This window comes from Crinia signifera, chromosome 6, assembly GCF_055691185.1.
Source record: "Crinia signifera chromosome 6, ASM5569118v1, whole genome shotgun sequence".
NCBI lineage: Eukaryota > Metazoa > Chordata > Amphibia > Anura > Myobatrachidae > Crinia > Crinia signifera.
The window spans coordinates 175890750-175915169 of record NC_139222.1 but is presented as its reverse complement, the minus strand read 5'-3'; the positions used below and the strand labels follow the sequence as shown (position 1 = coordinate 175915169).

General features: G+C 40.5%; 1 protein-coding gene across 2 annotated transcripts in view; it reads left to right on the top strand.

Moving 5' to 3' along the window:
* PRKCA (protein kinase C alpha) overlaps positions 1-24420 on the top strand; it is a 318854-nt gene that overhangs the window by 278507 nt on the left and 15927 nt on the right. For both annotated transcript variants that reach the window (XM_083148198.1, XM_083148199.1), the window contains 7 exons: positions 679-822; positions 1456-1629; positions 1776-1867; positions 9400-9462; positions 10656-10794; positions 21656-21736; positions 22134-22241. In XM_083148198.1, the coding sequence (XP_083004324.1) occupies positions 679-822; positions 1456-1629; positions 1776-1867; positions 9400-9462; positions 10656-10794; positions 21656-21736; positions 22134-22241 (801 nt within the window). The remainder of the gene's footprint in view (positions 1-678; positions 823-1455; positions 1630-1775; positions 1868-9399; positions 9463-10655; positions 10795-21655; positions 21737-22133; positions 22242-24420) is intronic.

Below are 24420 nucleotides of genomic sequence, written 5' to 3'. Positions count from 1 at the left end.
AACCAACACACTGGCGATCCACGCTTCTGCTCTGCCGTAACCTACTTTTCTGAAATAATGAGGGATTTTCATAGCAATCCACATCCACCAGCCTTAACTCTATCACTGCCTGCTGTTGTCAGATATTTTGCCAACACTAGAGGGAGCTGCGTATTCTGAGAATCTTTGCCTGTTTCTTCTGCTTTTATCACTGCTACAATTACCAGCGATACACTTATCTTCTCAGGAAGTAAAACGGTTAAATAATGTCTACAGGGGAGTGCAGCTTATGATTTATATGAAAAAATGAGCAACTTTTCCGCAAGGTCAACTTTAAGCACAGAATTCTTGTTGGCAAACTGCATGTGTATGGAAGGGTTCCGCAGTGCATGACCTCTTTGTTCAAAGGAGGAAAACGCAAATGCATAATAAAATATTTTGATGTTTTCTGCACTAATTACTATGGTGAGGTTTGTCTTTCCCACTTGCTGAGTACTGGTTTGCAGTGTCTTCGTTCAGGTCAGCAGCACTTTGTAGTGGAGTTACCTTTCTTTGACAATAGTGTGAAACGTGAAGTCTCCCGCTCAGTGAATCATGATAAATGACTGCACTTTGCACATGACTGGTAAAAAATGTCTTATTTAGTTTAATAATAATGATAATGATAATTGTATACTGAAGTTTTGCTAATCTTTACAGAAAGCCAGACTGGGCCCTGCTGGTAACAAGGTGATCAGCCCCGCAGATGACCGGAGAGCCTATGTCCCATCTAACAACATCGACAGTGTCAAATTAACAGACTTCATCTTCCTCACAGTTTTAGGGAAAGGAAGCTTTGGAAAGGTATTTGACTCCAAAATATAAAAAATTATGTTGCGGACATATAGGTCAGTGGTAGAAGGGGGTTTGGTGTTGAGCAGTTCTAACAATGGCCAGCATTATAGAGGTCTGGTGCTTTGGAGTAATTTTGGGGTTTCGATGCTTTGACATGACATTAGGAGAGAACGGGTTGCTGGGCTATCATGTTAATGTGGCAGGTGGTGTTGGTTTGTCAGGTTGAGGAGGTTGCATGACAGGCAGTGGTAAAATGACGGAGGGTGCCAATACAGACAAGGAATTCTTTTGTGAATGGCATTAAGCAATTTTGAGTGGTTAAAATCGTCAGGGAACTTTAATGAGCATGTTTTGGAAATGTTGAGTGCCTACAAATCCTGGAACCAGTTAAACGTTGTTGGATTTTGTGAAAGGGGTACAGAAGTCTGGCATTTGGGGAAAAATAGGTAATTGTTTTTGGAAGTTGAAAAGGAATGTCCTTTTAAAAGCATTGGGAAAAAAACAACAGACATTGTTTCTGGCATTTCCCCTTAGAACTAACGGCTTCTGTATTCACCAACCATGTGGATATGTTGCACTGGTGAGCTCATGCTTTCTGCACAAATTTAAAGTGATAATTACATTTTATTTGTGGCATTTTAGGTGATGTTAGCAGAAAGAAAAACATCAGATGAACTTTATGCCATCAAAATTCTGAAGAAGGATGTGGTCATCCAAGATGACGATGTAGAATGCACTATGGTGGAGAAGAGGGTGCTAGCTCTTTCAGAGAAGCCTCCATTCCTTACTCAGCTGCACTCCTGCTTCCAGACCGAGGTAAGAAGCCATATATCTGTGTATTTCCATAGGAACTGTGTGAGTCTTGCTTGTCCTAGCCTGACAGGATGTGTATGAAGAGGATTTGCATGTTGGCATACAAAAGGGGAACATTATAAAGCAAGTTTCTTCATTCTTGATTCTAGGATCGCCTGTATTTTGTCATGGAGTATGTGAATGGAGGAGATCTGATGTATCATATCCAGCAAGTGGGGAAATTCAAAGAACCTCAAGCAGTGTAAGTATTTTCCTACTTCCTGTGAGGTGCACTAGTCTGTCTGTCGTTTGTGTGCTTCTTTAGGTCCTGTGAGCTTCTGTAAATGTCTCCTCCTGCTTCCTGTCATCATTGGTGATATTTTGAAATAGCTGTAACATTGCATATCACAATTGCTTAGCAAATAAGCAGTGTTTTATTGTATTACAGCATACAGTGTGGTCCACCTCATAAAGAAAAGATTAGTACTTACCTTATCATCTTCATAGAGTGCTGTGTGGAGTTGATGTCTGGAGTGGAATTCTGGTGGTGAATTCTGTAGGCTCTAAGGGTGCCAAGAAAATGGACACAATTTATATTGATATAACTTGATAGAAAAGCAGATAAGCAAGAAAAAAGACATTAAGAAAATGTAAGGCAAATTAGTAAAACACCACCATGCTTTGAGACACAATTTTTGCTCCATAGAAATTATGTTGACCAAACAGCGGCAGTACCCACCAACAATTTGAAGGGGAACCCCCAGCTTTTGTAACTCTGTTCATGAACACGCAAATAACATTCCCTAGTTAACATCTTTTTTCCAAGGTCTTGGAAGATGTGCAGTTTGGATTCCTAAAAAAAAAACAAATAGAATAAGAATTCTTTCATTTTTAACAGTAAAACTTCATATTTACATCTCTTAAAACTTGATTCTTTGCACTCAATTCAATTAGCCACAATCGGGGGAAATTGCAACAGCGTGGATATGGCAGCTGAACCCTCCATCCTCGCCACCCCGGTCTCATAGAATTTCGGACACAGCCCTATGAGGCTCTGAACAAAAATCTATGAATTAGGCAATTTTCTCTTAGGGGGACTAACGTCTAATTGAATTAAGAGCTTTGTTTTGACTAAGTGATTAATTGTGTCACATGTTTATTATTCAGTCCATCTGTCACTATTTGCAATGTTTGCAGAGACCTGACCTGCCTGCAAAACAGGGGCAACAGGTCCCCATTTTGAACAACTGTGTTGGTTAACATTGTTCCACCTTCCAAGCACTGCAGCATGTCAGTCATGCTGTGACTGATAGGTGCTGATTAATATCGCAAGAGCAGGATCCTGCGCAGACCCCTAAATACTGGATTTGTATGTAAACCAATCATGTGATCCCATTACGGAGGGGGAATTGTGGGGGTATTGCACATCTTTAAAGGCGTCAGGGAGCGGTATCCATTTTCCAGAAGCCTTTTGACCATTCTGGGAGTGTATGATTATGCCCCAAACATTACTTTCCTTAAATGTATTTTTGTACCTGCATGACTTATGAACAGCTGTCCATTGTAGTGTTCTCTCTGTTTGAAAGGGTTAATTTAGAAGTTCACACCCTTTCACTATGATACTTGTGACAGAGCACATATTATTACATTAGTAGATGTTCACTACATCTGATTACGATTAATCTGTATTATTTTGTGAAAAGGTATTTTTAGGAAAAATTCATTTATATAATTTTGTCCAATATTCCAATGTCCAAGCACCTAATTTACAGAGTCCTACTACTTATAAACACTATTGCAAAGCCCTGTACTGTATTCTGTGAATTCTTTCTTTTTTCCACGAATTACATTTTTTTTTCTTCTTTTGGAAAATCACAAAATACTCAGAATACTCTGTAACGCAGGCTATCTCCATGCAAGTATGTCACTGACGTGGTCAGGAACAAGAGAAGTGCAGGACAGGCTTAATATATCTGTGGGGAAGTAAATGGTACTGTACATTATTACAGTTATACTTATTCCGTATTTAGTGTCAGTAATTTGTCTAAAGCAGTTACATTTCTAATTCTCAGAAAATACTGACAAAACTGAAAATGGTGACATCATCATTGGTTGTTTGAGCTATATACACTATGGCCAGTATTCAATGCCTCAGATTCGCCGTTTTTTTCAGTGAATCTGGCAATTCCCTGGTTGAATGGCGAATTTTCTGTTAGAAAAAACAATTCGCCATATTCTATGGAGGCAATTCGCCATAAATGAACCACGAATGTCTGCCGATTCGCCGAAAATGATTCTCCACAATTCGCCTGTGATTTTCAATGGGGTTTTCAGTGGAATTCGCAGACAGTGTATTCAATGCTCAATTCGAGTGCTGCATTGTCGATTGAAATTCGCCATGAGTCTCCGTTTAGCATTCGTCATCTTTTTTAGGTGAACTGTAATGTGTTCTTTTAAATTAAAGCGTTTTTATTTATTTTTTTGGTGTTAAAAAATCAGAATATTTTTTCTATGAAAGGGCATGCTATTTTTATTCATATACTTGCAGCACATGAATATATTTTCAATTTTTTTTTTTTTTTTTTAAACAATATTTTTTTTTTTTTTTTTTACACATTCGCCAGCAGGGGGCCGGGAGCCGGAGCCGCTCATTAATATTCATATATTCACTGCACACTGGTCCCGATCATTACATAGGCACAATCGGGACCAGTGAGTGCAGCGGCTCCGACCCCAGCAGCACCCTGCCCTTCTGCTGGGGGTGAGGTGAGGGGAGGGAGGAGAGGGGACGGGAGGGGGGAGAGATATGCGGCTCCAGCAGTAGCAGACCTCTTGATGTCAGCGCTGGGGCTGCCGGAGGACTGCTGCTGCAGGCTGTGCGGGGGGGGGGGGGGAGGAAAGGGGGATTCGCCTCAGGGATTCGTCCGCCTGCCCCCCTCACTCATGCCGGGAGCCCCCACAGGGACGCAGCAGCAGCAGGCCTTTAGCTCCGGCAGCCACAGCACGGTGATGTCAGCGCTGGGGCTGCCGGAGCTGGAGGACTGCTGCTGCGGGCTGTGCGCGCTGGGGGGGGTGGGGGGGGGATCGCCACTACCATTCCCCACTACCATTCCCCACTACCATTCCCCACTACCATTCCCCACTACCATTCGCCTGTATTCGAAGTCAGGGGCAGCGAGCCCCTGACGCATTGAATAGTGTGGGCTGGGGGAGCCACACGAATTCAAGATCAGCGATATTTGCTGGCGAGCGCACAGTGAATCCAAAACAGGATTCGCTACCTTGCGCTCGCCAGAGCATTGAATACCTGTCTATGGGTTTGGTTCAATAGTTTGACAGTGAAAAAAGATCAACCTGCGCAAGGTTGACATTTTATTTATTATTTATTTATTAACAGTTATTTATTTAGTGCACACATATACCGCAGCATGTTACAGAGCAAATTTGAACATCCACATCAGTCCCTGCCCCAGTGGAGATCACAATCTATATTCTCTACCACATGTACATGCACACACAGACATTCTAGGGTTAATTTTTGTTAGGAGCCAAATATCCTACCAGTATATTTTTGGCATGTTGGAGGAAACCCACACAAGTACGAGGAGAATATACAGACTCTGTACAGTTAATGCCATGGTGGGAATTTAACCCACGACCTTAGTGCTGTGAGGCAGTAGTGCTAACCATTACACCATCCGTCCTGCCCCACTTAACATGTAAAAAAAGGTCCCGACAAGCAAACCGTCAACATTAAAATGGTCATCGGATGAAAAGGTTGATATGCTTTTTTACGGATTTTTTTGGGTGTAAATTTTTATCTTTTGGCACACGGAACACCTTCTGGCAAGGTGCCGTTTTGAATACTGCAGCACTTGGTCCATGTGGATGTTAAAACGTGAAAAAGTTTTTTAAACATTAAGGAAAAATTGAGAAACTCATATCGACCTACAGTATTAATCATATCAACCTAATTACTATCTACCTAAATGGATTGGTCTTTTCTTGATGTACAATTCACAGTTGCAGTATCTTGTAGATTGTTGTTTAGATTTCAATCACTCTTGTTCAAGAACATAAGTACTGTAACCAACTTCATTGTGCTGATCTACGGGTGGAAGGAGAAAATGCACCAGAAAATTAAACCAACCCCAGAGTGTATGAAGGGTCAAGTTTTTGAAGCATCATTAAATGCAAATAATATACAATTAAATGTAATTAGGCCTGAGTGCTTTTAAATTGCTTGAATCTCAAACTACTGTAGATTTGCAGTAATCTTGTCCACCTACAAGGGCAAAAAGTCATTAGTAGCTCACTCATAGCAGAGGCAGTTGCCTTTTATTAGAACCACTACTCTAGTCTTGGAAAGTAGAAAATAAAAGGTTTAATATATTTTGCTTTTAACTGTAATTGTAACTTCCTTAGAAATGCATGCAGGACAGTGGTACAGTTGTTAGCACTGTAAGCTCATTCCAACCAGGGCCCACCCTGTATGGAGTTTGTATGTTCGCTCCATGTATTTGTGGGTTTTCTAAAGCTGTGCCCACACGGGGCGATTTGGCCAGGTGATTTTGACTAGGTAGTCAAAATTTCCAACAAATTTAGCCAGAATTGCCCCGTATGTACACTGCAGGCGATAGTGATGCCCGGCTGGTTTATTTGGCACTAAACATGGGTTAGCGGCTGAGGATGGAAGCCAGCTATATCTTGATCTGATTAACATCTTTGCTGCAAATTGCTTAGTCAAAATCTCCTGGTCCAAGCCTGTGTGTACACCCCTTTAGGATGCTCAATTTTCCCCATTGTTTGAGTATAGTCAGTAACATAAAACCTTTTATCTGGCCCATGCCCACCATTTCCTTATTGCGCATGTGCAGTGTGAGATCAGCCATGGGTTTTCCCATGAAAATTATGGGTGTTCCCATGGTAATAACCCAGTGACGTGGGTGCCGGGGGTGGCCAGCTGACATCACCGGAAGTCAGCTGCCCACCATTTTTCCCTCCAGGACACATGCAAAGCTAAGACACCTGAGAGTTTTGGGTTTACCTTCCACATAATGTGATGGTCGGCAACCATTGAATGATGTCAGTCTGGCCCCGTAGGCTGCAAATGGATGTTTATGCAAAACATCTATTTGCAGCCGTGCGGGCAAATTTGCCCTGCGAAGGAGGGCATGTGCGAGCAGCGGGCGGGCTTAAAATGACCAAATCCCGGGTACGACACGGCATTTGCAATGTGAAAGCGGTATACTGTAGGACAACAATTCAAAGCAGTTTTTACCAGGCGCAGCTCCCTGGATTTTCAAGCAGGAATATCTCCGGAATTTCATAGTCTCTACTTCCCAAGCAGTGTGAGAGAGTATTGATCAGGCTGATCAAACAGCTGAAGTCCTTAATTGGTGTTCTGTGAGGCTAATAGCTCAAAGACCTGGACTGGGCCTAAATGGATGGAGAACTCTGACTCTCTTCTACCATCCAACCCCAGGACCCTTTTTGGCTCTTTGCAAAAAGCCAAAGGATTTCGGCAGAGCCAATTCAATTCTCCTTGGGTTTTAAAACACATAGCTCAGAAATGTTGGGCAAACATACCTACCTTCCATCACTATTCAAGTGATCTGGTCACAGCAGCAATAGGACAAAAACTTATGTGAATGATTACTTATGGTGGGGTATTCTGGTTCATTCGCTCGAATGCGAACTTGCATCATTGCGAGTGATCCAGATCCCGCCTTGCGAATGGTGGTATGCTGCCCAATAATTCGCACTGACTGCGAATTAATGTTTTACATAAACATCCATTTGCAGGACGACCATCGAAAGATGTGGAAGGTGCACGCATATGTAAGGTTGCTCTGAGCAAAGTGGGAAGTGGGCGGGCATCTGACATCCGGTGATGTCAGCTGCCCGTATGTCCCTCATGGCTCCATTAGCATGGGAATGCCCACTGGGCCTGGAATATGATGGTCGTTCCGTTACTTTACTTTGTGGGGAACAGGTTTTTATATATATATATATATATATATATATATATATATATATATATATATATATATATATTTGTTTTTACATATATAGTGTGAGGATGTTGAGAATTTTCTTGCCCAGCAGCACTGCAACAGTTAAATAAAAAACAGACTGTACTGTACAGTGTGTTCAAAATGTTTAAATGATTTGTAGATTGTATTGGGGGAGGCATCACTGAGCAGCAATAGTTCTCTGGCTAGTATGCAGCAGTTAGAGCACCTAATCTGCTTTGTGAAGGAACTCTCACGAACAACATTACAGTCAAGTGTATTTATCATGCGTTAGACACGTCTTTCCCTTCCCATTGTCTTACAAAAGGTCACACAGATGTACTCTGCTCACTGTTTATGTGTATGCATTCTGAAATTCATGTTGGACTCTTTCTTCAGTATGAGAAGGATAATGTTTTAAGATATTGGGAGATAATAGGAGCCTTGACCCAAGGGAACCGATATATAGTAAAGCAATGTGCATTAATATTTATTAACCCAACTTCAACCCAAGATAACATTGTAGTGGATGTAATTAATACAATCTGATCTTGCACTGGGTATCTGGATGATATGTCGACATCAGAAAGTCGCCATGCACAAGGTCAACATTGGAAAAAGCTCAACACGCACTAGGTTGAAATAAGTTTTACATGATTTTGAAAAAATTTTGGGGGGATTTTTTTATACTTTAACATCCACGTGGACTCTGAATGGGAATGGTTAAGTGTGCCGAGCGCAGAGGTAGTGAAGTCAGACTCCTGGCCTGAAGCATGTCGAAATTAGCCGAATTAATTGGGTGTCCACATGTTGACACCAAAAACACATGAAAAACGAACGTAAACCTTTTGCTTGTGTTGACGTTTTGCCCTACTGCATGTCAACCTTTTGTCAGTGTTGAACTTGTGCACATCACCCTTTTCATGTCAACTGCCAACTTAAACACGGTCGACCTTTCAAGCCACACCCCTGCAACGGCCAATCCATAGTCGTCATGCTGTCCACCGTCCCCTTCCGATAAGTCTCTTATGGACCCACTGCATGCAATTTACAATACAACAGTTAAAAGAGCTGAAGCACCAATCTCAACAGCTGTATTCATATTTCACTATCTCCGGAATGAACATGCAATCCCAAGTGACTTTAATACATGATTAAAACTCGGAGTGTAATGAGTATAATTAAACAAGCATATATTTTGCTTCCGTTCCAAAAAAAAAAAAAAACAGGGCACATAAATGTTTTCCTGTCTTATCTTATTGGTGCTGCTGTGAACACCAAATATTAGGCTCTAGTGCAGTGATTTCTAAACTTTTTTGAATCATGGCACCATAAAGTATCAGAAATTTGTCACAGCACCCCTAGGCCAAAATAAATATAGACAATTTTTTTAAATTAAGTAGGTTGTGTTTCTGTCATCCTTGGGTTCAGTAATGTGGTGAGGGAAATGATTTACTTCTGTTTGTACACATATTTTATGATTGGTAGCCACCAGCACAGATTTGGTCTGTTACACTGGACATAAATTATTTAGTTGGTCCTGGACCACCAACCTGAGGTACCCCTGCAACTGTCCTGGGGCACCCCAGGGTGTCACGGCACACAGTTGCTTTCATAGCCATTCAGTGTTGTACTCATGGAATAGTATATAAATGACGCATCCAAAGTAATAATCATTTATTTAGGAAATTCTAATCTTCAGAGATTTTCACCTTTTATTCACGTTTGAAATTATATTTTCCCTGCACAGGATGTGTTAATGATATATTCTGTGTCCCAGGTTCTATGCAGCAGAGATTTCTGTGGGTCTGTTCTTCTTACACAAGAAGGGAATAGTTTACAGGTGAGAGCCACTCTTCTTTGCAGAACTGGGGTCCTGTAAATGGTCCAGGAGACATGTCTATTCTTTTTCCTGCAGTATAAACTTCATTTAAACAGTGGTCGCTAGATTTAATGGGGGGATGGGGGCAGGTAGGGGCTTGTTAGCATCCAAGAGAACCACAACTTAATATTCAGCACAACCACAGTATGCATTTTTCGGTTTTCTTAATAAAAACTGGAACTCTAAAGGCGTGTACAATCTGCCCAATAAAAGTTACTGATATGCACGATAACGATATCATTGACTATATCGTCTAGTGTGTACGCGCTCCCACGGGTCGTTAATCTTCCATCATCCTAGTGTTTACCCAGCTTTAGCTAAATTAATGAAACATTTGTAATTCTGACTCTGAGATAGCATTATTCTAATTATAGTTATTGATGGGTAAAGTGAGACTAATATCCTAATCCTTTATAATGATATGAATACACAGGCTGTTAAATTCAAGTTACAGTATGTGCCATTCATATATTCTGTATATCCCAATCCACCAATCTCAGTCCATACATTACAGATATTCTTCAGTGATTTGCCGATAATCTGCCAATCCTGAATGACTCATCATTTTACAAATTGCTGAATGGGCCCCTTACACTTGTGAGATTTGACCCAATTCAGGTGGATTGAGTCAATTTATCTGACAAAATCTTATGTGCCTGATGCGTAGGACACAATGCACAATCCTGTGCCATTGGGTATAACCAAGAGATTGTAAAAGATTGATCCTCCTGCACATAGGATAAATCTCGAGTCAATCAGGTCCAACTTGTTGAACAAGTGTACACTAGTAATCTACAGCCCCAATTGAGCTATGAAATGAAACATGTTGAAGTACCTGATTGCCCAATCCCAATCAATTTTCAGTCAGAATCTATTATCTGTGAACCCCATACAGTACATTTGCGATTTATTGACACAATTATCTGCCAAACGCCCCAATAGATTGCTGGTGTGTGGGGGGCCAGTTTATAAAACATTCCTGCCATCTACAGTGCACACAGAGGCAGACATTTGTAGAATTAAATAATATTCGGAACAGTACAATGTACTGTAAATTCTGTAGGACTTGTCATGCTTTTTTGATGTCCCTCTTCCTAGTGATGGAATAGGGGTTACTTTTGAAATTGGTTTAATCTGTTATTTTCTTCATACAGAGACTTAAAGTTGGACAATGTCATGTTAGATGCTGAAGGTCACATAAAGATTGCTGATTTTGGAATGTGTAAAGAGCATATGGTGGACGGAGTTACAACCAGGACTTTCTGTGGGACTCCTGACTACATTGCTCCAGAGGTAACAATTCATCTGTCCTGTCAGTGATTTATCTACAGTTATTTATAGTTGTTTTCACATGAGCTGTCAGGTCATACACTTCTCTGTCATCATGGTTAAAAATTACTTTGGATGACAATTAAGCATTCGCTTAATTACTACTTTTTTTATGATGCAAGCACAAATTAAAAAACTACATTTAGGCCCAGGTGCAGAAGGGTTTCTCAGGCAAATTGCTACAACATTTTATTTTGTCCAATATCTACAGTATCTGCTCGTTTTCCTATAGATGACTGTTCCTATGAGGGGGAGAGGACCTTGTATTCAGTCATCAGTTCATTGCCTTTCCAGGTCATTTTACATTTCTCACCAATTGAACCTGCAGCTGCTCCGATTAGCAGAATGGTAACAACTGAAAAGCAAATGAAATCAAAGCACAGCAGAAGGCGTATGTAGGAAATTGACCCCTCCTGCTTGCATCTGCGATCCGACATGCAACATTGAATCACCTGCTCACAATGGTCACTTAGCCATGACCAGGAAGTCTGCATATGATGGGGCAGACCCTGCAATGGCATGCCTACAGAGTGTGGTCACACGCTTATATTCTGTAGAACTGTTCCTGACGCTGTCCTCATCCCCTCCCCGAATGCCACAGCATGTCAATAATGCTGCTCACAAGATTGGAATATGAGCGATCACTCAGAACCCATCGTGCACACGTGCAGACCCCAAAGTATGTTTGCAAGCTCTGTGTTAACTAGAGTAGGCTGTATTTTCTTGGAGGGAAGGGGTGAAGGCAGTGTCTTCTGTGGGGAAGAATGAATGACTATTAGATATGTTCATTCTAGCACCCGCCATCTTTGAAAAACCATGCAGTTCCTCTTCCCTGTCTGTGGTGTTGCTGTCTGCTGTAATGCTTCTAGCGAAGTGTGGTCTGTATATCAGCACTGATATGCAAACCAGTCCTTTGCTAGAAACACCACAGCGTCCGGCGACACCCCAGGCAGGGAACAGGAACTGCATGGGTTTTCAAAGATGGCGGGTGCTAGAATAAACACTAAGATAATGAAAGAAACAGTGTTCCCTGGAGTTTCGAAATGTTCCCCTATTACAATGATACAGTAAGATTAAGGGGTTTATGTAGCTCCTACATACACATTGTTATAAATATAGACTTGTGTGTGGGAATGGACATACTGTAATTTAGGAGAACTCAATGTATGGGTGACAAGTGGCTTCAGCAGTGTGGCACAGCTAACATTTCTGCAGTTATTATTGTATTTCTAATTTGGCTTTATTATGGCGAATGTGTTTATTAATTCACCAAGACTTATACAATAAGGCATGGCAATGTGCCTTTGCAAGGCAGTGGTTATTTGTGCTGGAGGTCTCAAGCATTTCTGTGTAAAATATTCTGATGTAATGTGCAAATTTATTCTGGGTATTCTCCAAATTGTGTAGTAAATAACTTTTATGACTACTTTCCGTCTCTAAAAGATATGGATATAACTAGTACATAATTACTTTTTTCTTTTTCTTCCTTACAAACTATTTTGCCTCTGAGGAGCAGAATTGCATGGCTGTTAATTAATCATGTGTCATTTTAAAGTATAATAGATCCCTTGGTGGTAAGGAAACACTGGTGAAGAAATATAATTTGATCTCTGAAGAATGTTAAATTATGTACTTGTAGAGGAGAACCTGGTGACCCATGCAGTCTAGGATCTTTTGTTTATGGACTTGGCGCTAGTCAAAATTCTGCAGAGCAGGGTAGAGTTATTACATCTCTTTTGTGGCTTTGTAGACTGGATACTTTGGGCTGTACAATAAAAAAATTAACATAAAAATAAAGCACTCACAAGGTGATGTGCAGCTACGACTTTAATGATGTTTACACACGGAAAGATTCCTTTGCTATTTGACTTAAGATTCGATTGATATGCATTCTTTGCTAACTCTGTACTATTTACATACAATTCATACTACATTCGATTTGCAATATATAGTAATTGCTGCACTGTCTTTTTGAATTGAGCTGAACAGGAGTGCGCATCGGCATCGAATCTAGATAAAAAGCTTAAAACATGTTCTATCTCTGTGCGATCCCAATTCAATTTTGACTATTTAGTCAAAATCTAATGTCAAATTGTACTGTGTGTACAAAGCATTAGTCTAGAATGGCTTGAACTAAATCCATTAATAGGAAGTGTAACATAGTAACATAGTAATTAAGGCTGAAAAAAGACATTAGTCCATCGAGTTCAACCTATCTAACTTGTAACTACTGACTTGAGTAAGTCATATCTATAGGATTCCCTTAGTGGCCAAAAATGCATGCAGTTTTGATTTAAATTCATTAACAGTAGTTGCTGTAACCACCCCCACCAGCAATGAGTTCCAAAATGTTACTGCTCTAATGGTGAAGAATCCTCTTAATTCAGTACAGAATTTATTTTCCTCGAGGCTCAGTACATGCTCAAGTGTCCTAAGTAGAGGCCTGTTATACCCCTTTCAAACAGAAAACTAAATTACCGGGCAAATCAGTTCAGTGCGAAAGGGCACACCCGGGTCATAAATCCTTGTCTCCGACCCTGGAATTGACCAGGGTCGAGGACACGGGATTTATGACCGAGGTTGACCCTTTGACAAAGAAGAAATACCCGTGTTCTTCAGCAAATTACCGGGTAGACATTTTCAACAAAGGCTGCTGCTCTGCAAAATGACCCGGCATTTGAAATGCTGTGTATTTGCCGGGATTTTCAGACTTCAGTCTGAAAGGGGTATAAGTGAACAAATCATGTCCCAGTTCCATATGATTCCCAATCCTGTATTTGAACATACTAATCATATCACCTCTCAACCTCTGTTTCTCCAGTAAAAACATATTCATCCTGGTTAACCTAACTTTATATTCTAGTGATTCGATACCTTTTACTAGCTTAGTTGCCCTTCTCTGTACCTGTTCCAATTCATTTATGTCCTGATTAAGGTGTGGTGCCCAGAACTGAACACAATATTCCAAGTGTGGTCTCAGCAACGCCTTGTAAAGAGGCACTATCACATTGGCATCCCTTGAATCCATATCCCTTTTTAATGCATGCCAGTTTCCGGTTTGCGGAGCAGTTATGTTACCCTCCGTTAAAATGGGCTTATCCTGAGCATTTTGTGAGTAAAACCAATATGCACCTTATTTATTGGGTAAGAACTGTGGCATAGGCAGCAACTAGATTAATGTTTTACAAAAAATTTTTAGAGTGGTTCTAGCATAGAAATGGAATAATGCACCAGTCACAGTCACTGTAAAGCATGACAGATGTCATTGGCCCAGGGGTTGCTGCTCAGTAGAAGCTCTGTTTTTTACCTGTTAAGCAGCTTGTGACGGTACGGCAGCATGCTATGTTCACAGACCCCGTGGTTGCGACGGTTGGGCCTGGGTCCGGTAGCATGGGCATCTTCATTCTTCATTTTTCTTGGTGTCAGCTGCTCAATCTCAGACCAATCCCATGCAGCCTGAGTGTCAGCTCACGCCTCCAGTCAATCATGTGTTACCTGAGGGCATAAAGCTCCCAGCTCTCCCTGTGTCAGGTTGAAACTGTGTCCTTTGAGTTCTCTCATTTTTCTTGCAACACAATCTACACTTCATGGGTATCATTTAGGGGTAAATTTACTAAGTTGGGAGTTTTATTGAAGACTGAATGTTGCCCATATCAACCAATCACATTTTTCTTCTTATTTGTTTAGCACCTTGTAGAAGATGATAGATAGAACCTGATCGATATTACTCTCATCTTAGTAAATTTACCCCTTAGTGTCATTATTCCAGATGCAGTCCGGTCAGCACTCCAGTGTCATCATTCTGGATTCAGCCCGGTCAGCAATACAGTGTTATCACTCCGGCTACAGCTCAGTTAGCACTGCTTTCCCATTGCAGATTACCAACAGTTCCAGTCCATAATTCTTCGCCACCCATTCCAGTAGAATAATACTTCACCATCCGTTCCAGTCCAATAATACACTATCAGTTCCAGTTCTATAACTGTTCCAGTCTACCACTCCTCCTGATATCAGTAATCGCGGTCTCTTGCATCAGCCCAGGTGACCTAGTCAGGGGGCCACAACTGGTCTGCCAGGTGCAGCAAAGCCCTTGTGGGATTCCCTTGAGAAGACCACCGTTGGGGTAATACTCCACTTCCCTTTTCTGGATCTAGTCAACTACCTGATGCTACAGTAGCATTAGAACCTGGCTAATCTGTCTTCCAGTCCATATATTATTCATATTTTTTATGAGGAGGAACTACATTAAACCTTTAAGCTTCCAGCAAAGCCTTACTCCAGTTACAGGTCCGGAGACATCTATACCTCAAATCCAGGAAACCACTAGCTGTGGCCTTCTGATATCTCTTCCTCGTGGCATGAAGTGAACCCTAAATAATGGTTCCTACTTATCATGTTTCCCCATGTAACACATTGGTCATTTGGAATCTGCTTTTCATGTATTATACAAGAAAATGATTTCTTGCAGTGCAATGTACTGAACTCCTGCAGTTATTAAAATGACCTTGTTATTGTGCCTGTGTACTGCTTTTGTACGCACTGAGAGTAGCTGCATAAATGAAGGTTTAGCATAAAGCAGTGCTAATTGTATCGGCTGTAAGAGATCGAAGGATTCAACAAAATACCTTTGACATAAATTGGATGCACATTTCTTCTTAAACGCCTCCACAGAATCAATGCAGATAGATTTACACATACGCAGAGCTGTGCGCATCTCCAGATGCACCTCTTACAGCGTATTTACTAGCAACCAGTACTGTTCAAAGCTGCATACTTTGTTTTTTCATATCTCTTACTGGGGTGCCGGACGTCTCCCCGACAGTCGGGATTCCGACATTCATTACTCCGACGTCGGAATCCCGACTGCTCTCTCGTGGGGGTCCACGACCCCCATAAAGGGAGAATAAAATAGGTGCCCGCAGCGTGGTGAGCGCAGCAGGCCCGCAAGGGGCTTCATTGCGCTCCCCCCGCTGTGCAGTCGGATTTCCGATGTCTGAGTAATGACTGTCGGAATCCCGACTGTCGGTGAAATATACCACACCCCTTTTACTGTGTATGTATCATAGAGTATGCACCTAATCATCTTTTATCAATGTGCCCTTGCATCTGCACTATGCCATGTGCAAAATATACACTTTCAAACATGCATATAACTACACAAATATGGTTTGCCCCTAATACAGTGATAGTTTGTGATACTTTGAAGTGACGTTTTTATTTTTCAACCATGGCCAATGGATTCGGACCTGCAATTCTGCACTTAGGCTGTCACACAGCATTTTTTTTATTGATGCAGCTCCTACCTTTATATCTACACAAAAACCGAATACTCATATTCAGTCTGATGTGTGAAATTGTATGTTACACTGGGTAAAAATCACTTTGGTTGTTGTGTATAAAGCAACACAGCAGGAACACCTAGGCAGCGTGAGAGAACTACTGAGCTTTAAAGCTGAAAGCGGTGTGCAGCTATTTATATAGAGGGAGTAGGAACACAGGTGAGGCCAAGGTAAAGAGCAACTGCAGTAGTCTTTTGCTGGCAGAAGAGAGGTTAGCGGATCACAGGAGCACAGTGGGCGAACTGAAGATCAATTTGTGACCTTTCTCTAAATTGCTGTGACTTAAGGGACCATTTTGTGTGCCTCTCACAGCAGGGCCCCAGAGCAATTTACTGTTGAAAGGGCACCCATTCATAGTCCAGAAGGCACAATTCCCACAACATTTACATACGTTTGAAGCCTTTTTTTTCTTCGTTTTAGTGTATTAAAAAGTACCTTCAGCTATGAGATAGAATAGGTCATAGCTACATTATGTTATAACCATTTCAGGTCAATGCATGTATTTGCTACTGTTACTGTATGAATTAAATGCTGTGAACATAGCTTTCCCTTTACACAATCACAATCGTATAAATATAGGTTGGAGTAAATTACATTTAGTGTTCATTCTAGCACCTGCTATCTTTGAAAATCCATGCAGTTCATCTTCCCTGTCTGGGGTGTCGCTGTCTGCTGTGGTGTTTCTAGCACAAATCTGGTTTACATACAGTATCAGTGCTTTTCACATTTTTATTGTTGCATGGTAAAGGGTGGCAGAAAATATATAACTTTGAGGGAAAAATAGGAGGATAGGAGGTAGGGAACAGGTCAAAAATAGATATTTGTAATATTTGCAAACACTATATAAAACAAATACAATGAAAAAGAAGGATAGGTGGTGTTTCTGTAGCGCAAGCAGCTAGGATAAGGTGATAATGAGCAGAAAAGGGATCACCAACCCTTTCGAAATGGTACTTTAGTAGAAAGAAAAATGAAGGGCATTTTTCTTTCTACTAAAGTACTATATAAAACAAGTACCATGCATGAGTATGAATGATGGAACATATTAAGGTAAGAATTATACATGATACATTGGTGTAGGTAGAGTATTTCTCAGAATTGTACCTCTGCCATTGGTTCATTTTAATTAAGGGGAGGAGGGGACTTGATTTATGAATTGTTGGTTATCCCCTAACCTTTGGCTTTCATTTTAGTCACCATAGGGATCTGGAGTTTTCCAGGCTTGGTAAATAACGTCTTTGGCTGTATATAGATGTGCCCATGTACTGTAGATACTGTATATATCTACAAATGTAAGCGAGAATGGTGTGGTAGAAATCTCTGGTCTAAGTAGCACTGGTAGATTTGTAATTTGCTGGATCATAAAAAAAACATCATTGTGGACAGAGCCTTGGGTTACCAATGTGGAATGTATTTTTTAGTCTCCAAATAGTCTATTATTGAACAATTAAGGGTACATTTAATAAGATGGAAGTTCTATTAAAGATGGGATATTGCCATAGGAACTAATCAGATTAATCTTATTCATTTAGCACCTTCTAGAACACAGGTTCTCAAACTCTGTCCTCAGGACCCCACACAGTGCATGTTTTGCAGGTCTCCTCACAGAATCACACGGCAAATAATTAGCTCCACCTGAGGATTTTTTTTTAAATGTGTCAATGAGTAATGAATGCAGCTGCTGGGTGACCTGTAAAACGTGAACTGTGTGGGGTCCTGAGGACCGAGTTTGAGAACCCCAGTTCTAGAAGATAATAGATAGAAACTGATTGGTTGCTATGGACAACATCCCATCTTCAATATAACTCCCATCTTCACAAATTAGGGGGTATTCAATCTTGATCGCTATTTCCGACAGGATTGAATTCCGCCTGTTGAATTTCTGTCGAACAGAGCATAAGCAGCCTGGGATTCCGATCTGTGAATCCCAGATTGAATAACCCCCTTATTTTCCAATGGTTCTGTTTCCTGTGTTACATTTCTAAGAGACTCTCCCATAGGAGTCTTCTATGCGGCATAAAACTGGTAATGAGACATCAAGATTGCTAATAACTGGCAGACAGGTCCATGTGCTGAAGAAATTATGGAGAAAAAGCAGGTTGTTTTCATCTTTTCTACCATCTTGGTCACTTTACAGACTGCCCAGCACTGTCAATTAAGTAATGGAGGGTTTGAACCCTTGCAGTTATTGATATGACCAGGCTATTGTATATGTTTACTTGGTTTTTCACTTTTTAAGAACTATAAATATCTGCAGGAATGATGGTTGGGCATAAAGCAGCATTAATGGTGCTGTATTTGCTGCATCCGACTGATGGAATCAACAAAACGCATTTGATGTTTTAGTGTACACCTTTGTCATATAAGGGTTACACTTATAAATGTGCTGATGTTAGGGCAATGCATTCACAACTGGAGCAGTCAACAACAATTGTGATCATATGTGCCAGACACTGGGTTGAAGGCAGAGAAGGAAGTAAATCAGAATTACATTGCTCAAAATATGTCTACTCTGAATAAATGCATAGAATCAGATCTGTAAGTAACTCTATATGTGCCACCTACTGTGTATGTAACATATCAGTCTAATTTGCTACTAATGATTATTATCAGTAGGTACTTTATTCTGCCCTATAATACCATATATCTGCATAGGCCTTAGCTTACAGTTTGCTTTCTGACTTATCAAACAGTACTGATGTTAAGGCAATGCATTCACAACTAGAGCAGTCAACACCAATAATGGGTGTAGATGCATAATAGAAAGTAAATTGGACGTATATTAAGCAAAAGATACCTGCACAAAGTAAATACTTCAAAGGCGTAGATTAGTGAGGGGGTGTGGACAAAATCACAGCCTACTGTATGCCGATTTGTGGGTATGCAGAGATTGTGTTATCAGATAGCTCTTGCATCATTAACATGACTTGCAGCTCATTGTTTTGCAGATGAATCTTGTGGCTTTTAGCACTACACATGCTCCAGCACCAAGTGCATTCATCTCGTTTCTAGCATCTTTTATTCTATGCCTCCTGGATACTGTACTGTATATGCTGTATATATACTGTACAGTAGTGTTGGATGTGTAGCCTAAAATAATAATTCTTAAGGGAATTAAGTCACAAATTTAAGTATCTAAATTGATGGAAGCCCTGATCATAAATTATTAAATATGTATTCAGAATAGAATTGACATAGTATAAAATAGGTTGGGGAGTTAGGACAAGACATCCAGTGGAGAGAGTAAGTGGGTCAAACTTAAATGAAACTCATAAGAGAATAAACAGTATTGTGTCACATAGGGGGTTGGTATGTGAGTGGGATGAGAACATGGCCATTTTGGCCCAGTTTTAGAAAGTCGCAAACAGTTGGACATAGTTATTTTAAATATAGTTAGCTTGAATTGAGGGGTCCATTCTGAAGAAGCGAAGATGTTCTACTTATATTCCAGTCTTTTGTAGAGTCTGCCTTCTCGAGTTATTACATCTGCTCTGTTGCACTAGACCAGAAGTTTGCATGGGAATCTCCCATCCATAAGAAATACTGTGCTTGATGATCTTAGTTAATGGTTTTCTGTAACCATGGTCAAAGGTGAGAGATCTGATAAGATTTTAATGTCCCTAGAAGTTTGGTTTGAGCTAAAGTGTGTTTTATCACCTTAATAATAAGGAATTTTATATGGCAGTATAGAACTATATTTGTGTATGTGTTTGTGTGTAGTCTTCTTTATGTGTTCATACTGTAGCAACTTATGATACACATTTCGGATAACGGAGAGTGACCAAGGCAATTCTGTATTTACTATATAACTAAGGAGATGCCCACAAAGTCTCATGCATGTCTTTCTAGAATGTCTGCATATTAATGTCATACTATTATTCTTTGGTATTGACTAATTACACATTTTGCACAGGGGTGCACAAAAAGCAACTATATAATATGGTGGAATCATGCACAATACCTAAGTCAGCAGCAAATGTACATGCATCACTTACTTACAGTCTTCCGTAATGATGTGATTGGGTGAGCTGAGCTCCTGACTTCAGATTCTAAATTTAGCACATCGCACATAGGGGAATAATTAGTCATTCTTGCACATTGATACCATTATAGATCTAAAAAGCACCTGACAAATCTTCTGTTTTCTAATGCCTAATTTCCTCAATTCCACATTTTTCTGGCTTTATCTAGGATAAATGCAGAGAATGCATTGGGTGTAATGTGTTCCCTCCTCACAAAATTTTGTTTCCAGAAGACTCATTAGCTGATCTAGATGGCAGAAATCACCCTGAAGCTACTCTATATTATTTTTTCCATCAGTTCAGCAATTCATTTTCTGATTTTTGTTTTTAAATTATTCTTATTACTGCTATTGTTCACAGAAAAAGTATGTTTTTTTAATGAGAGATTCTATTTGAGCAGTATTTATTGAACTGTTGGATTGACTACTGCAGAAATACCACAACTGCCTAGCTGTCTTATACAGTAGTGATCAGTGTAGAGAAGAAAGTGATCGCTTCCAACACCAGATAACTTTTCTGTACAACATAGTAAGTCCTGGTTCATGCAGATGGAACTGTTGGGCAGATGTATTACTGTAAAGGTGCGTACACACATACAGATTTTCTGTCTGATCTATCTGGTGGGAACAAAAACCTGGAAATGTATAGGAGCAAATGACAATCAAACAATTGTTCCCAAACACTTGAAAACAGACAGTGAAATCAGTCAGACAAATTGTTTAAATCATCCTGATATATCAAATTTATCAAAGCATATATATTTTTTCTGTTTTCCTGCTTTTGGGTGGAAATTTTTGATTGTCATTTGCTCCCATAAATTTCCAGGTTTTTGTTCCCACCAGATAGATCAGACAGAAAATCTGTAAGTCTGGTGAAGAGATAATAAGTGGAGATAAAGTAGAAAGTGAGAATGCACCAGCCAATCAGCTTTGTTTGAATAATGACAGTTAGAAGTTGATTGGCTGGTGCAGTATCGCTTGCTACTTTATCTCCACTTATTATCTCTTCACCAGGCTTAATACATCTGCCCCTGTGTAACTTCTACATATACGGTAACTGTGGCTTGGTAGTGCGAGAGAGAAATCTGCATGCACAACACTCCCATAGCATGCCTACAACACAACTTTTTATTGCGTCGAAATTTGGTTACCTGTCAGTTTCCAACGAGATTTGCAGTGGTCTTCTTATGTATTTGCATATTGGATAGTCGCACATTCGCAGAAGAAAATCATCAGCATCGCATGCAACTATGAATCAGGCCTTCATTTCAGTTTCGGTTAAATAATAACAATCTGATATGATACTCGTCCATGAGATCTCTGTAAATTAAGAGTTTTTATTGTCTGGCAGTTATCAGAAATGTGTGTAGCTCCGCCTTCCTCTTGATCATGTATATGTATTAAGTATATATGTAGGTTATGTGCATGTATACATGAATATAAACCTTGTCTCCTTCTACAATAGATTATCGCTTATCAACCTTATGGGAGATCTGTGGACTGGTGGGCATATGGAGTGCTGCTATATGAGATGCTGGCAGGACAGGTAATTACCCTAATGAGAGCTACCTGTTAGTAGAGAGCGTGGTCACATGGGTACACCAAGGGTAAAAGCTCTGTGGCTGGTGAACATGGACATATGTGCAGCCTACTTCAGACCACATAATTACAGCTTAGTCCTGACATGCCATGTCTTTCTATGTGTATTATAGTCTCAGGAAATCTATATTTCATGTTGTACCACACACCCTTGCCTAGCGTACACATTGCATTGTTCCATTGAATCATTGGATATTAATGTATACACATGACACTTTAAGCCTTTTAAGTGTCAATGTACCAATATTCCACACAGTGAAGTGCATCTTTTTTCTTTTTCTTTTTTTGAAATAACCTTTTTGTTGGGACTGATAACATTCTCCATCATGTGTCTCTTGTTGTAGCCTCCATTTGATGGGGAGGATGAAGATGAGCTCTTCCAGTCAATTATGGAACATAATGTCTCCTATCCAAAATCCATGTCCAAGGAAGCAGTATCAATATGCAAAGGAGTAAGATGTTACAAACTGTATTTGGTTCATATTACATTGCCTGAACATCATGTATATGTATATGTATACATCATACCTATATATACAGAATAACTTAGCTGTAACCTAAAACAATCTATCAGATTTCAATGTCCCTAATACCCCTTTCACACCACACAAATAACCCGCGTCCGACCCAGGTTCTTGCTGGGTTGACTCAGGTCACTGTGCAGTGTGAAAGTGCCAACAGGAAAAACCCGGGTCCTGCAACCCGGCATTCCGTTTACACTATAGGAAAGAAACAGCGGCAGCTCCAAGTGCCTCCCCCGATGATACGCTACAGCTCCACCCTGCCCCTGTGTGACGTGAGTGACTCGGCTTATCTGAGGGGAGCTTCACCTCACAAATGTGAGGTCGCTCCCGAGATGGACCCGTGTTCACATCGCAGGTGCGACCCGCCATTTGCGATGTGAAAGCGGTATTAGTCTGCCTTATACTTGACTAATCAAATGTAACACATGTCTGTGCTATTACCCATAATAACCAAAATGCAGCCCTCAGACTGTTGCGACTTGGTTGTTGTGGTTGTTATGTTTACTTGTTATGGTGTTTAGCACATTTCTCCTTAAAACATTGGACTAGAGCCTTAACTAGATATTTTGGTGCCCTTTGCCAGAAAAAGCATTGGTGCACCTCAAAGGAATATAATATTGATATAATCTCAATTCCATCACACAGTAGTGCAAGCTTGTTCACATTCCACTGCACAGTAGAGCCCTCTATACACATTTGGTCACACAGTACTGTCCCTTATACACTTTTCACCATGTAGTACTACACCATAAACACATTGACACACAAGAAATGTGAGATAGTAGGGGGATAGAGAGAGATGGATATAGGAGGCAAATGCAGGGTTTATTAGAAGGGGCACAAACTAGGGGATAGTAAAAATGGGGGGGCATTAGTGAAGGTAACAGAAGGAGATTGGGTTGGCAGTAGTGGAAAAGATAGCAGATAGTAGTGATGAGGCCCGAAGGTAATGAAAGCCTACACGCCTACATTTGAAAACTAGCATCGGGGAGATTTAAGTTAGATGCCCCTGTGTGCTGAGTAGAGGTATATCGCTCTGCCCAAAGGGCGTGTCTAGCTTCACATATTGGCTTGTCTATGCTTAAATGCTTGTGTGCTATATAACCTTAGTTTAAATATATTTTGGGAAGTTTTTCAAGTATTAATACTAGCATTGCGATCTGCAAATAAGGGGTTTCTTGTTTGCAACTTTATATTTATTTAACTGATATTTATTTTATTCTCACTGAGCAAACTATACATGTTACATGTGAAAACTGGAGATTTCTTACCAAATCTCTCCCTATTACACTTCACCCCTGGTATTCTAAAAATAATTTCTAACAAACAAATGTAATCTTAAAGCCCACCATACACTTTTGTCCCAATTTCACCTGATTCCGGCGCATCAGGCCGAGAAATTGGGTGAAAGTATCCCAAAAGGCATGTATATGACATCATATGTGCTGCACATAGAGAAATCTTATGTGCAACCGTCAGCGGCACATCGCGGATGCTTTTTAGTACCTGTGATGTATCGCATCCAATCTGGGGGCTGCCAAGAGCTGGGTGGGGGGAGCCGTGAGCTGGGTGAAAGGTGAATTAAAAATAAATCGTACAAATAATTAGGTGGCTGCTGATTGTCTGAGAGAGCTCTCTCAACCAATCGGTGGCTGCGCATTTATTTGTATGTTTTTTTTTTTATTCTTCTGCATCCAATCTCCCTCTGCTTTGCTCTCGGCTCCCTGCTTCTGGCTTCCTCCGCCTGCAGCTCCCTTGGATTTACATCCGATAAATCACATGTTAAAATGGCACATCAAATGCCAAATCATATGTGCACCCTCCCGGGGAGCTGCCAGGTAAATCAGGTCCGACTTGCTCTTAGGCCTATTGTAGTGGAGACCTTAATTTACAGCTCACTAACAACAGCAGCAGCACACTATGGATCAGTGCACACTACTAGGTCTAGGTCAACAGTCCATAGGTCAATCAATACTGGTTGACAGACCTAAATATAGGGTCAACACAAGTAAAAGTTCAACATGTGAATCGTCGACATGGAAAAAGGTTGACATGAGTTTTTTTATAATTCACCATCCCAGTGGGCATAGAGGGAGAATATAATAGT